The sequence below is a fragment of the Uranotaenia lowii genome, chromosome 2 (genome assembly GCF_029784155.1).
Source record: "Uranotaenia lowii strain MFRU-FL chromosome 2, ASM2978415v1, whole genome shotgun sequence".
Classification (NCBI taxonomy): domain Eukaryota; kingdom Metazoa; phylum Arthropoda; class Insecta; order Diptera; family Culicidae; genus Uranotaenia; species Uranotaenia lowii.
In genome coordinates, this window is record NC_073692.1 from 242,364,788 (window position 1) to 242,378,323 (window position 13,536).

A 13,536-nucleotide genomic window follows, 5' to 3' on the forward strand; every position below is an offset into this window, starting at 1 on the left:
ACGAAGCTTTGAGCGCTTTGAGGCAACCCTCAATCTGGTCCGATTGAGCTGAAATTCCGCACAGGTCAGTTTTATGGGTCAATAAACAAAATATGTGTGTATGGTCAGTTTTTTAAAGTCGACTTGGATAACGGGATCAAAAAAGTTTATTTATGATAGTCTGATTATAATTATACCCGAAACCTGTATAAATTTCTAATTTTGCTTGCCCAAGCCGTTCTTGTAGAGCAAGAACATTAGAAAACATACTTCTCCATGGTTTTATGGTTTTTTGGGTTTACACAATTTAATGCTGCCTTTAATTATAAAGGCTTAATTTGATATTTCAGACAGGCAAGAAGTACAAGGTAGATACATTTCTTTCAAAGGACGTTTCTTTCAAATAAAAATTAAATGCAAATTTATCCAATATATGTATAATTTTATTCAATCACAATTACGATCGCTATTATTTTTTTCATTCCACTACTAGATCAATTCAATTGTTACCTATTTACTAAAACATAAATATTGTACAACTTACTAAAACATTTTCTGAACTAATTAGCATTCAATTCAATCTGAGGATAGTGTATATTCAAATGCAATATCTTGTTTAATGCAAACACTAGATTCGATTGGAACATCCTTTTGCTAGAAACAAAAGTTTGTTAAGAACGAAATTAGAACTGAATCTGTTTCAAACTGAATGCCGTTTTGAAAGCGATCAATCACACGATTGTTTAGATTCTACGATTTCGAATTGATTATTTCTGTAATCTTGATCTTCTTTTCAATTGATCTTTCATCATTTTAGCTAAAATTATTGGCTTCAAGCCGATGAAATTGTTCATCCGAAAAATTACCTATAGATAGTACTAACAAACAAACATTCGACCCGCTCACAATCACAATTAAACATCTAATATGGTGTTTGATGGTCAAAATGCACGTCGAGCGATGATTTAGTACGTACGCAATTTGTTGAGAAGTTCCTGTATTTTTTTCGTTTTGATGATTTGCTCCTATTTTAACTATAGACAAATTTAAACCCAACTAATCCTTCCGGAGCCTTGGCCCCGAAATCAGTTTTCGTTTTCCGCTGTAAGTGATTCTGAAAGATATTCAATGAGGTTAGTAACGATTGAACTATCGTAATATGCCGTATTTTTATTGAATTTTATTTTATTAATTTTAAAAGGAAATTTTTAATGAAGCGATGAACAACTTTCAGATGCGCTCTATTGACGAAAATACTATTCACACGTGACATGAAAATCGAAACTTGTGGGATTTTCATATATTCTACAAACAAATTATAACCTGAAGCGACACAAGTTTCAAAAAAGAAATGTAATCACAAGCTACAGATTGTTAAAGCAAACATGTAACAACCTTCGAGCGTTAAATCTTATTACAAATGATAAGCAAACTACAAGAATTTTTTACAACTTAATATAATCGTTAAGCAAACTAAATGATATTTTAAAAACTTTTCAATTCCTATTCAAATTTTCAATTAAAAATTCTAATAAATAAGAAGGAATTATAAGAATAAGAAAAAGTTTCAGAATTGAAACCTTATATTTTGTCACCATAGTTAAGAAAGACATTCGATTATCATCATCCTTCAGATTCCATTATTTAAAATTGTTTGATCCTATTGATCTTCTTGATCTAAATCAGTAAATATAAAAAATATCATCTACTAAATTTTAAATAAAATCTACTAGTTTCTTGCCATTAAAAATGTGGCAGGCATCTTTTGGGTAACTCACTACAAACATGATCCACAAACAAAACACAATGTGTTAAAGTAAACCGTGTAGGTTGATTTTACAAACAAAGATTACAAAGCAATGATTCGACTCATTCAAATAAAGACGTCTGAGGTTCAACAGCTGCACCGATGAATGATGAACTCTTCCGTAATCTCATTTTAACTTGTTTGGCTTTTGTTGTATACAAAAAAAATACGCAATGTGAGAATGATTCCCGACGTATTAGTATACTGATAACGAAGCAGTTCTATACTTTCAAAATAGTGACCCAAAAATCGAGACCCATTTTTTTTTTGGCAAAGCTATTTCAGATTACGCAATCTATTATAGTCATCAGTCACGCCCAGAAGTATAGTTTAATGAATGTTTCAAAAACAATCAGACAACATAACTGATTGTTCATTAACACTAAACATACCGACACTTTGTATATACCTATTCATACCGCGAGCGGTCAAATGACGGTTTACACTGTTTTCGCTAAAAGTTTCTTGTTTCTCAACCGATTTCTTTAAAATTTATAGTTTTGGAAAGCCTATAATGTGACTCAAATATGTTTCTCAGACAGTTTTCAGCTACAATCAATAATGTCAAAATTATTTTAAGTCCAAAAAATTTTTTATGAAAAAACATGCTTCAGGAAAATTGCTATAAATCAGTTATTTAGTGCTCGAAAAAAATTTCACTTAATGCCTGAGAAAGCTGGAGTTAGAAGCTATATGCTGCACATACGGAAATTTTTACCAAATTTTTTTTAAGATCATGCCCACAAAAAATGTAAAAAAATTGTGTAAAACCCGTACTATCCAATCAATCAACCTCCAAAGCTGTTCCTGTTACAGTAGAAAAATTTCAAAAAATGAATTGGAAAGTTGACGTAATTTGTCACATTTTGGCATCCTTAGATTTTGTTAAATACGAAATACATAATTTATGACGAATTTTCAAAGGTAGCTGTTTTTCGAACATTCGGATTTTTGATACAATTCCTACACCTAAATTCAGCTTTGCACTGGATTTTGAGTATGTTATCGTAAGGTTTAGGCAAAAAAATTATATGCAAAAGAAAGCTTATTTCATACCGGTTCTAGTGACGTAACTACATTGGCGGTGCGATGCTTGTAAAAAATATAATAAATATATTTCTGAAAGTAAAACCAGAAAATTTGAGCGAATGCTCGTTTGTTTTTTCGTTTCCTTTCACCCGTTTCGTGTGCAAAATAGCTGTGAGATATTACCACCCACTGCGCCCGTCTGCCAAGCAAGAATTTGTGCTGACTTCTCAAAACTCAGAAACTACTTCACTGTTTTATTTATCATTTTTTTGCTAAGCATTACACCGCCAATGCAGTTACACCACTAGAACCGGTATGAAATAAGCTTTCTTTTACATATAGTTTTATCGCCTAAACCTCACGTTAAAGTACTCAAAATCCAGTGCAAAGCTGAGCTTAGGTGTAGGAATTGTCTCAGAAAATCCAAATTGATAAAAAGTTCGAAAAACAGCTACCTTTGAAAAGTCGTCATAAATTATGTACTTCGTATTTCAAAAAATCTCAAGATGCCAAAATGTGACAAATTACGTCTACTTTTCAATTCACTTTTTCAAAATTTTCTACAATAACAGGAACAGCTTTGGCGGTTGATTGATTGAAAAGTACGGGTTTTACACAACTTTTTTACATTTTTTGAGGCCATGATCTTAGAAAATTTTCAAAAAATTTTTCCATATGTGCAACACATAGCTTCTAATTTCAGCTTTCTCAGGCTTTAAGTGAAATTTTTTTCTAGCTCTTAATAACTGATTTACAACCTTTTTCCTGAAGCATGTTTTTTCATAAAATTTTTCTTGTACTGTAAATAACTTTAAAGTTATTGATTGTAGCTGAGAAACATATTTGAGTCGAGTTATAAGCTTTTCAAAACTATAAATTTGGTAGAAATCGGTTGAGAAACAAGGGAGTTTTAGCGAAAACAGTGTTTGCCGTCATTTGACCGCTCGCGGTATGAATAGGTATACCACATACGTTATTCGAAAACCGTAACACTTAAAAAAATTTAAAAACACAAAAATACTTGCATTTCAAAAACAAAAATAGTCCTGTCGTTAAATTTGCGAAAAAAACAATTATATAAGGCGTAATCATCGTTTGAAGTTCAAAAACCGTCATTTGACCGCTTCCGGTACGTTTAGTGTTAATGAAATAGCCAATAAATTTCAAATCCTTAACATATTGAGGACCTTATATCTATCGTTACACTCAAAATGACGAAACTGTCAAGTGTAAAATAATTGTAATAAATATATTTAAATCGCTTTGATCTTTCGCCGAATAGCATGAACTTCGGAATTGTCCCGTGTTAATGTATTCACGATTTTAATGTGTTGCAGTTTGGAAAATACAAATCGTAACAAGAATTGAAATGCAGGCTGATAGACGCTCGTTAGACTACTGATAAACTTGACTTTTTGCTTCCATATGTTACTTATTTATATATAAAAGAATCGTAATCTTAACAGCAATGGTGCATCTACAACTGTTGCTTTAAATTGTTGTATCAGCGTTAAAAAATTAGCAATTCTCACACCATAATATTTATCGCTTCGAATTATAAGAATAAAAGTTCAGTCTACATCTACATTAGAGTTGTATGTTTTCAAACATAAAATCCACAGTCAATTTAATATTTAATATGTTAAGAGCACAAACATAAATTAATTTTTAAATTGTAGCGTGTATCATTTAAGCGCCAATGAAAATTTTTATGTACACTTCAAGGATCATGATCACAATTGTTAACTTTGCTGTCGCAAAAGATACTGGTTCATGAAAGCAGTGAAAGGTGATTAGTATGTTATGAGTGATAAGCAACTAGATATGCTGGGAATTATCAGAAGGATGCATTAATACAAAACTAATCTACAGATAGCTATAGCTGTATTTGCGTTGGCGGTAGTTTTCCGGATAGCCAGATAGATATGATTCAAGCACCAGTGAGGACACAGCAACATTTCCAAGCAAAGGAGTTTTTATGTTAATACCTGTACTGGCAAGGGTTGCCCGGCGTTCTTCCCGTACGTGACCGTTAGCTTTTCCGTTAGGATGTCCATTTTCTGTAAGCGGTAAGTATAGCATAACGAAGTAAGAACAGATTCAACACAAATCAGTTACCACAATCCCAAGCGGTTTGTGCCAGAGGTTGGTGCGTAGGATCTTTCAAGGGTGTTGCTGCAGGTGTTTCTGGAACATCCTTGACGCATCTGATGAGGAACATGGTTGTTGCTCCAAAAAGTGGTGGAATTCCGGCTAGTATGAACGGCAGTTTATATGAACCAGTATGATCATACAGGAAACCAGCTACCGGAGGTCCAACGGTCAACGGAATCGAGCATAGTCCAAGCAAAAATCCGATAGCCTGCGTTGCTCCACGTGGACCACAAATATCGTAAGCAATAGGACCCAGTAGGGAAATGAAACATCCATCAAACAGACCCATAGCTAGCGCAATCACCAGTAGAAGCCAGAATGATCCAGTGGCGGGTAAGAGCATCGTCATTGTGCCGATTAGTACAAACGACATCTGTTGCAGCAGCACACGATTAACTCGCGGAAGATCAGCTATAAATCCAAAAATAACTCGTCCCAAGCCAGAGGTAATTCCAATGCACATAACTGGTAGATTTTCCCCTTCACCAGGGAAAGAATCTTTCACGAATTTACCCATATGGACATAGGGTACGAAGTATCCAAACAACGCGATCGGAATCGAAAGGGCCCAGATAATGTACCTCTTCTTTTTCCAATTGTCAAAATTGATGAAGGATCTCAGCATCGTATTGAACTGTGAGCGGCCAGGTTTCACTTTTGGAGGCGGCGGTGGAGGTTGCAACGGTTTATACAGCAGTGCGCAGAATATCACAAAGCTCGATATCACAGATAATACTCGGAACGATTTGGCCAGCCCGTGATGCGTCACCAGTTTATCTAGCAAATAAGGCATGATAGCTGTGAACACGCTGGATCCGGCCGTTACGATTCCATTGACGAAACCCAAGTATCGCTTAAAGTAGTGTCCAAGAATGGCCAGGGACGGGGTGTACGCCAGCGCAGCTCCCAGTCCAAACATGATTCCGTAGGTGAAGTACAGTGCAGATACATTATCCGTAAAGAATGACGAAAGAAACATTCCTCCACACGTCAGAACGCCCCCGATGAGAGTTGTCCTCCGCAAACCGATCTTGTCCGTGAGTATTCCGGAAACAGGAGATAACAAGAATGTTGTTCCTATTGTGAGCGATCCCACGAGGGCTGAAAATGAAGAGATTTTTTGGGAATTAGACACTTTGTTTTTAATATTCGCATCTATTGGTTCATTGTCGCAAAAATTCTGATCAGTTGCCTTTTCTAGAATAATTTTTCGTAAACTTTTCTGATTTCGAGTTAGAAGAAAAAAGTGCAAGTTTTAGAAAGTCACAATTGGAGGCAATCCCAAATATTTTGGGATTTTAATTTATCATTGATTTGAAATGAAACAGATACTCTGTGAAACTTCCTATTTTTTATGAGATTTAACAACTGAACACAGATTTGAAATATCTGGGTATTTCTTTTAAAAAAATCCTTCAATTGTTATATTTATTCAATTAACATTAAATTTCTTCTTTATTTTGTTTCAATGCTCAAAATCTGTATAACTGGATGGTCACATTACTCATCAGCTAAAAATGACGTCGTATTTTTTTTGACCGGTCTTTAATCAGTTAAATTATTGTTATGAACAATTGCTTATCTGGCTCTTTGGAAATGACGACGAAACCTAAGAAAACGAAAGTACCTAACATCCTACTTTCCGAAACAAAACATTCCCTGAAAGCGCAGCTTTGATTCGGCCATAATTATGACGTTGTAATTAAAAACTCTGCATGAACCAGAGCCAGACATTGAAATAGGCCGATATGCGGCTACATGCTGTTTCGCAGTAAAAACACTCAATGAAAAAACCCCGTTGGCTGGTTGTCAAAACGAGATTGATTGTCACACTAATTGGATGAAACATTGCTGCGAATATGATACTGTGCAACGTGAAGCATAATGTTTTTGGTGAAATTCCTTCAAGCGAGGTAAACATATAATCCATTTTGAGGTTTCCGTTTTGTATGTTTCCGATGGTTGGTCCAGTTGTTGCTATCCGGTCGCGTCATGAACCTGTATTGGCAAAATAAATGATGAAGCCCTTTGAATATCGTGTGGTTAAAATGCTTCTTTGTTGCAATGAGTCAACTCAATGTTCTAAAGATTACATGCTCCAGTAAAATATGCGACTGAAGCTGTGAAATTCTACACCGCACTTTGTTGATAGCCGCCTCCAGAGTTTTTCTTTTTGATAAACGTTTGCATGAGCCAAACTACTATATTATGCTCAGGCGAACATCTGAGTGAAGCCTTACTCATAAAGATTAAATATGGTGTTATGTTCATGTCTAACATATAATATTTGCAAAAAAAATCGGGCCGATTGACACTGGCCGACTGACACTGGCCGACTGACACTGGCCGTCTGAAAAGAATCTTGAAAGCGATCTTAGTTACGTACGAGTTTCTTCGAAAAGTTTCATTTTTATCGCTGCTATTTTCATGTCATGCTAATTTTGCAGGAGAATGCTAAGCAACCTAGTCTGCTAAAATTTGTAAGCTTTAACATGATTATAGCTGATTCTTATCCCTTCCCCTTTTAAAGATTTTTAGAGAGACTTCTTTAGATCTGTATTGAATATCCATAAAATAACCATTGGAAAACCGAATATCAGGTACATTTTCCAAGAATTTTACTCCATGAATTAAACAAATGCAAGGTTTATTTATTTTAAATAAGTAATATTATTTAGTGATGTATATTTTCCAAAACAAGTTGTACTCCTTGAGTAAAATTAAGTGAACAGCAGCTAAAAAGCTCAGATCAACTCGTAATAATCATCAAATATATGAAATTTGAAGAACGTTAAAAAAATATGATGTTAAAACCAGTGTTTTAACATTTGAAAATTGAAATTCAAAAATATGAGTAAGGAGGCATTAATCAGCGTTTGGTAATTTTCATAGGGGGGTGGACATATGGGGACATATGAGGGGGAAGTCAGAAAAGTGTATTTTTGCGTTACTTAATTAATGGAGGCAGCCTTACCGCATATGTGCACCAAGTCTCGCACCCCGTACAACAATACGGATTTGATGTTTGATTTGAAGATTCGAAATTCATTCGTAGAGATATCTGACGTGAGCGCCAGATGTTTCGGAGCTAGACTCACGAAGTCACAAATGCAAGTTTTTGAAATTGAGAAGAAGTTATTGAATGTTTAAAAAATTAATCTTCAATTAGCTTCATACCGAAAGGATTCTGTTGCGCAACATAGCTCATGCATTGGGTTCATAAATTAGATCGTACGATAGATGACGTTCTATTCTTGCTAAGCTCTAGTCCATGGGTGGCCAACATTTTCAGGTGGCGGGTCAAATTTAAGAAATGTGATTTGTCTGCAGGCCAAAAATTCTTGAAAGCACATTTTTTTCTTCCATTTATACTTTAAAAGTATGTTTCAAATAATTTTTTTTTTATTTTTTTAGCCGCCCACCACACTTCTTCACACCAAAAAGCTCGATTTGAACCCCCTGGTAATGAACGCTAACTGTTCTCAGCATGTTGTAGCGTTATAATTAAGTATTTGTGATTATTAAGTAATGAGCGTGCAGTAATTGTATTAATTCGAGCCAAAATTAACTGTTTAGAATTAAGAGTGTAACCTGTCAAACGAAAACACATGTGAAAACGTAAACAAAGAAAAAGCAAAACAACATAGCACAGCGAAACAGTTCACCGTTTCTGTTGGTGGAGTAATCCGTTGCACCCCGAAGCCGTGACATATATAGAACCGGGTCGCCCCGCATCGGCAGGAGGTGAGCGAAAACAATTCGGATAAAAACGGATCGGATAAACATCCATTCTCTTTAACTCCCAGGCAACGGTTAGCTCTATACATAAATCTACAACATCCAGCCCCGACGATGAACACGGCAAACCAGGTTGATGCTTCTAGTAACCGGTTTATCAATGACGGCCCCAACAGGGTGAGTTATAAAATAGTGAAGGAAAACTTTGAGAAAAAGAGAAAAAATGTTTGTTTTCTTCAGGGCCGTTGTTCGGGAGCTCAACGCACTATTGAGCCCAGCTCATTCTTTTGGCCAAGCCGGAAGCAGACAGCGGAGGTGCTCCGGGCAGTGGTGCGTGCCCGTGGAGCAGTGCAACCAGGCAGGGTTGCCAGAAATTCTGTGATATTCCTGTGCCGGATCAACTGTGATATGGATGTTGTTCGTCTTGTTTGTCAATATGTACACTAATGTAGGAAATACGGGCCCGTAAGTAGGATAAAATAATGTAAGCTAGCCTAGGTTTTGAATATGTCCTATTAGTGAAATTTTTGTGTAAGTAAATTGTGATAATGCTACAAGTTTTGGGTTTTGAGTGTTTGTGTTTTGGGATTTAGCTAGCCGTGCAGCACACACTGAGAGTCAGTGGTGCTTAACCTGTTTCAATGTCTGGCAGAAAAACAAGAAAAAACTTAATAGGTACTTGAAAACGCGAGCAAAGTTTTTATTATGCTGAGAACTTTCAAAGTGATTATTTAATGCGAGGAAATGTAATGAGGGAATATAACAATATTTGTTAAAAAATGAATCTCAGTGTAAGAATATTCCTTTTAAGAGATCCATTTTTGATCTAATGAAAAAACTAAGATTAAAAAGAATTATTAATATAAAGGGTAACTAAGAATAAGACTAAAACTACATAATTTAAATTAAATTTATCGCTAAGAAAATTAATAAAAAAAGGACTGATATATTTAAACAAGTAAAAAAAAAAAAAACATTTAAAAGCTGTAAAGCTCCAGAGTTTGAAAGGAATTGTCTAATGGTATTTCCATTACTTTATTTCAATATGTAAAACGACTATAATCGAAACAATCAAAAAAGATATTTATGGTTGCTTGCTATTTTTCCCTGTTGCTTGCTGAAATTCCCAAGTTTTTCTCGGTTTTTCTTGGTAAAAAAATTATAATTATTCTGACTTTTATTACATTAGCCTTTAAGATGAAAACATGGTTTATCAAAAATTTTAACAGTTTTGAGAAAACGAGATTCGCAACCCTATTTTGAAATTTTAATAATTTTAGTAAAAGTACAAAAGTAAAAATTTTGGCTTCTGAAAAATTTTCAGAGCTGAATTTAAATGTAATAAGCTGAAAATATTCGAAAATGTATCACGTGAAGGAAAGACTTCTTCCAAAAATTATGATGGCTTATCGTTATATAAAAACTATATGAAGTAGATGATCTTAAACAGAAAAGTTTAATAAAAAATTGTGAAAATTCAAAAATATATCATTTATAAGCATAGCAATTCGAATAGAATAAGCGTAAGCTCAAATTTAAATAATTCCAACAATACAAAAAAAAATCCTCCTCACACTTTTATTTTAAAAATTATCATGAAGATTTGCCTTCGGAAGTACTAAAATATCTATAGAAACTTTAAAAAAAGATATTTTTGCCAAAATTTCGTTTCCAAAATTGAAAATTTTAAGGTAATATGAAATAAAGCAATTTTAGAGCGACGAATGAAGATGTCTTAAATTACTCTTTCACAAAATTTGTTTACTTTTCGATAGAAAATATCATGATCTTAAAAACAATGCAGGATAATAGTCTTTGGGTTAGAATTTTTTTCTCCAAAGATGTGAAAATGTTCTCATGATTTTCAAAGGAAAAATAAAACCTGTATCTATGATTTTTAGCCGAATTTCGTACTTATCAGTACATTTACACGTCAGAAGTTGAATTCTGTAAACTTTCAAAAATTGTGATGAAAAATATGTCTATGCTATTGAAGGAGCTTTGTTTTTATCACATTTAGTTAAATAAGAAACTTTTCTGTAGCTAATTTCCTAAAAATGACAATTTTTCTGGTTTTGTGCTGAAATTCCCAATTTTTTATGATTTCCTGGTGAAGGAATGACATTCCAAAAAAGCATACAATGCTTTCTAACATCTTGGAGTCTGTTGTCAAATTCAAGTCTGAAACCCAGTGTATATTGGCAGTTTGGTGATGTTTTACTTTTAGTTCAAGCTTTTGAATTAATTTAAACGTTGAAAGTTCGCACGGATTTTCACGGATTCGAAGATTTTTTTACAAGAAGTTTACAAATGTTATGATCTTGCTCTGTTTTATAAGCATGGCCGTAGGAACGGGGGGGGTTTTGGGGGTTAAACCCCCCCCATGAGGATCCAAAACAGAAAACGAAGTATTCTACATTCAAAATTTTAAATTCAGATCCAAATTATGACAATAGAGTAAGGTGAATCAAGAATAACAATTAAGACTTAAAACTAATGCCAAAACCTCAAAAATACATCCCAAGTCTACAATTCTGCTAAACTTTTTCAAAATTTTCTCACTTTTTCATCGAAATTCAGATCTTAACATTATATTCCGAATTAAATTAAACCCATTTCAGAGGTTCTGATTCCATAATTCCCATAACCAAGTTGTATTCCTATTTTCGTATTTCGGATTCTGTATCCTGTTCAGGATACCTGATTTTTCAGTTCGAATAATCATAAGAAATTAGAAATGAAAAGCTGCTTTGAAATCCTGGTTCAAATTTGGTTTTGCATTTCATATCAAATTTAAATCATGTCTTCGGAGATCATATGCATTTTCAATATTTTGATAATAGTTTTCCGAATATGAAAAAATAGTTTTATATTTAAATTCAAAGTTCTCAAACTTAAATTTTACACAAAATTCAAAAATTGAAGCTTCAAAATGGCAAACCAAAATTGAAAACTCAGATTCTGATCTTTGTAAATTCATATTTTAATTCTGATTCACAATACAGATTTAAAAAAAATTATTTGAACAATGAATTTAGATTAAACCTGAATTTAAAATTTAAATAAGATTCATGAATTAGGGCGCCAAAGCTTGGCTCATAAAATTCTGATCGGAAATAAGATTCGGAATTCGTATTTTTTGTATATTCAAAAATCGTAAGTAAATTCGGTAACAGACTGAAAGTGCAAGTTTTGAATTCAGGTTCAGAATTCAGGTTCAGAATTCAGATTCAGAATGCAGCTTTAAAATTTAGAAAAATTATCAAATTACAATCAACATAAATTGTTGGGGAATTTAAGAGATCATGAACTTAACATATTGCGGACCAAATACGAGATATCTCGTTGTTTCGCTTGACAACTCGCTAACTTTCAGCTACTCAGTCCAGAGTGGCGGCTACTCAGTTGTCGCCAAAACCGCACTTACTCAGTTCTGACTAAACGGCTTTTACTCAGAACTGACTAACAGCCCTTTTGGCGACAACTGAGTCGGGGTTACTCAGAATGCGCGAATCATTCCGGGGCGAATTTTGGCCGTTTCTTTTACGTAGGAATAGTCAAACCCAGTTAAATGAATAATTATGTATATAAAAAGAATAAAAACAGTAAAATATTGTGGAATATAGTATTATATTTTCCAGAAATCTTAAACTTAATTTTAACAATTGTTGCTCTTTCATTGTGATTTGCCTCGCTGTTGCTGGTGCACATCCGAAAATTATTCGTTTAATCAACAGATGAGGGTATTTTCCATTATCGTGCCCTGTAATGAAATCTAAATTATCTGATTGTTCATAAATTGTTATTTAAAGCTTATAAATATTTACCATTAGAAATTGGGTTTTCTGATGTTTATTGCAGACAAAAGCGATTAGTGATGGCAGGCCTTTAACAAACTGATCAACATTAACTCAGTTGTCGCCTTCAAGCACTCCAATTCGCTGAGTGCCAATTTTCGTGTCATCTGAGTAGCCACTACTCGGGAAAACTGAGTCGTTTTAGATCAAGCGACAGCTTCGTCATACAAAAGGCTATGTCTGAGTAAAACGGAGCCGGGCTCTGAGTATTTCAAATTTAGCGAGAACAGTGTGCTACACTTCGAAGTGTAACTCGAATGAACTGAATTTGAATGTTAAACTTTATTCGACAAAATTGACCAAAACATTTGCCGTAACTTAAAAATGCTAAATTTTTTAAATTAAATCCACAACTCCAGGGATTTCTCAGATATAGAATGCCGAATTTCGGAATTTCTCCTCATACATTTATTCGCGATCCTTGATGTGTTAAGATTGCTCGTCGGTTCAATTTCCAGATTTCAATTTTTCTAAACAAAATTAATTTGTAAACACAATTCAGCTGAAAATTACAAATAAAAGGTAGAATTTCAATTCTTTGTTTTCTCCAAAAATCTCAAATTTTATCTATAAAAAATCAACACTGGATTTTCTCTATGGAATTGATTCGATTATGAAAAATATTTTCTTTTAACATCTTCACCTTAAAAATCTGCACAAAATTCTGTAGAATGAGGTTTTATGATTAGATTCATAACGTTTAAATTATGCTTTTTAATGGAGCATACTAGTGGAAGCGAAAAACAATAATAATAAAAAATTGCAGTTAATATTGCACTTTTATACTAAAATCATTAATTTGGTTCAAGTTTGCATCAAGAAAATTTGAAGGGGAAATCTGAGAATTATAATCCCTTACTGATATTTATTAAATGAAAATTCAATTTATTTTCATCAAAGGTTAAAATCTTTGAACTTGCAAAACAGTTTTGAAGATTGGGCTTGTTCGATTTAAATATAGAATAAGTTTTT

The 13,536-nt window shown here is 33.7% G+C and overlaps 1 protein-coding gene across 2 annotated transcripts in view; it reads right to left on the reverse strand.

Moving 5' to 3' along the window:
* Positions 1-400: 400 nt before the first annotated feature.
* The window catches only part of LOC129744630 (monocarboxylate transporter 10), a 47,102-nt gene continuing 33,966 nt past the window's right edge, over positions 401-13,536 (reverse strand). For both annotated transcript variants that reach the window (XM_055737247.1, XM_055737246.1), the window contains 3 exons: positions 4,934-6,070; positions 4,804-4,875; positions 401-1,093 (listed from right to left, as the gene is read on the reverse strand). In XM_055737247.1, the coding sequence (XP_055593222.1) occupies positions 1,065-1,093; positions 4,804-4,875; positions 4,934-6,070 (1,238 nt within the window). In that variant the 3' untranslated portion in view covers positions 401-1,064. The remainder of the gene's footprint in view (positions 1,094-4,803; positions 4,876-4,933; positions 6,071-13,536) is intronic.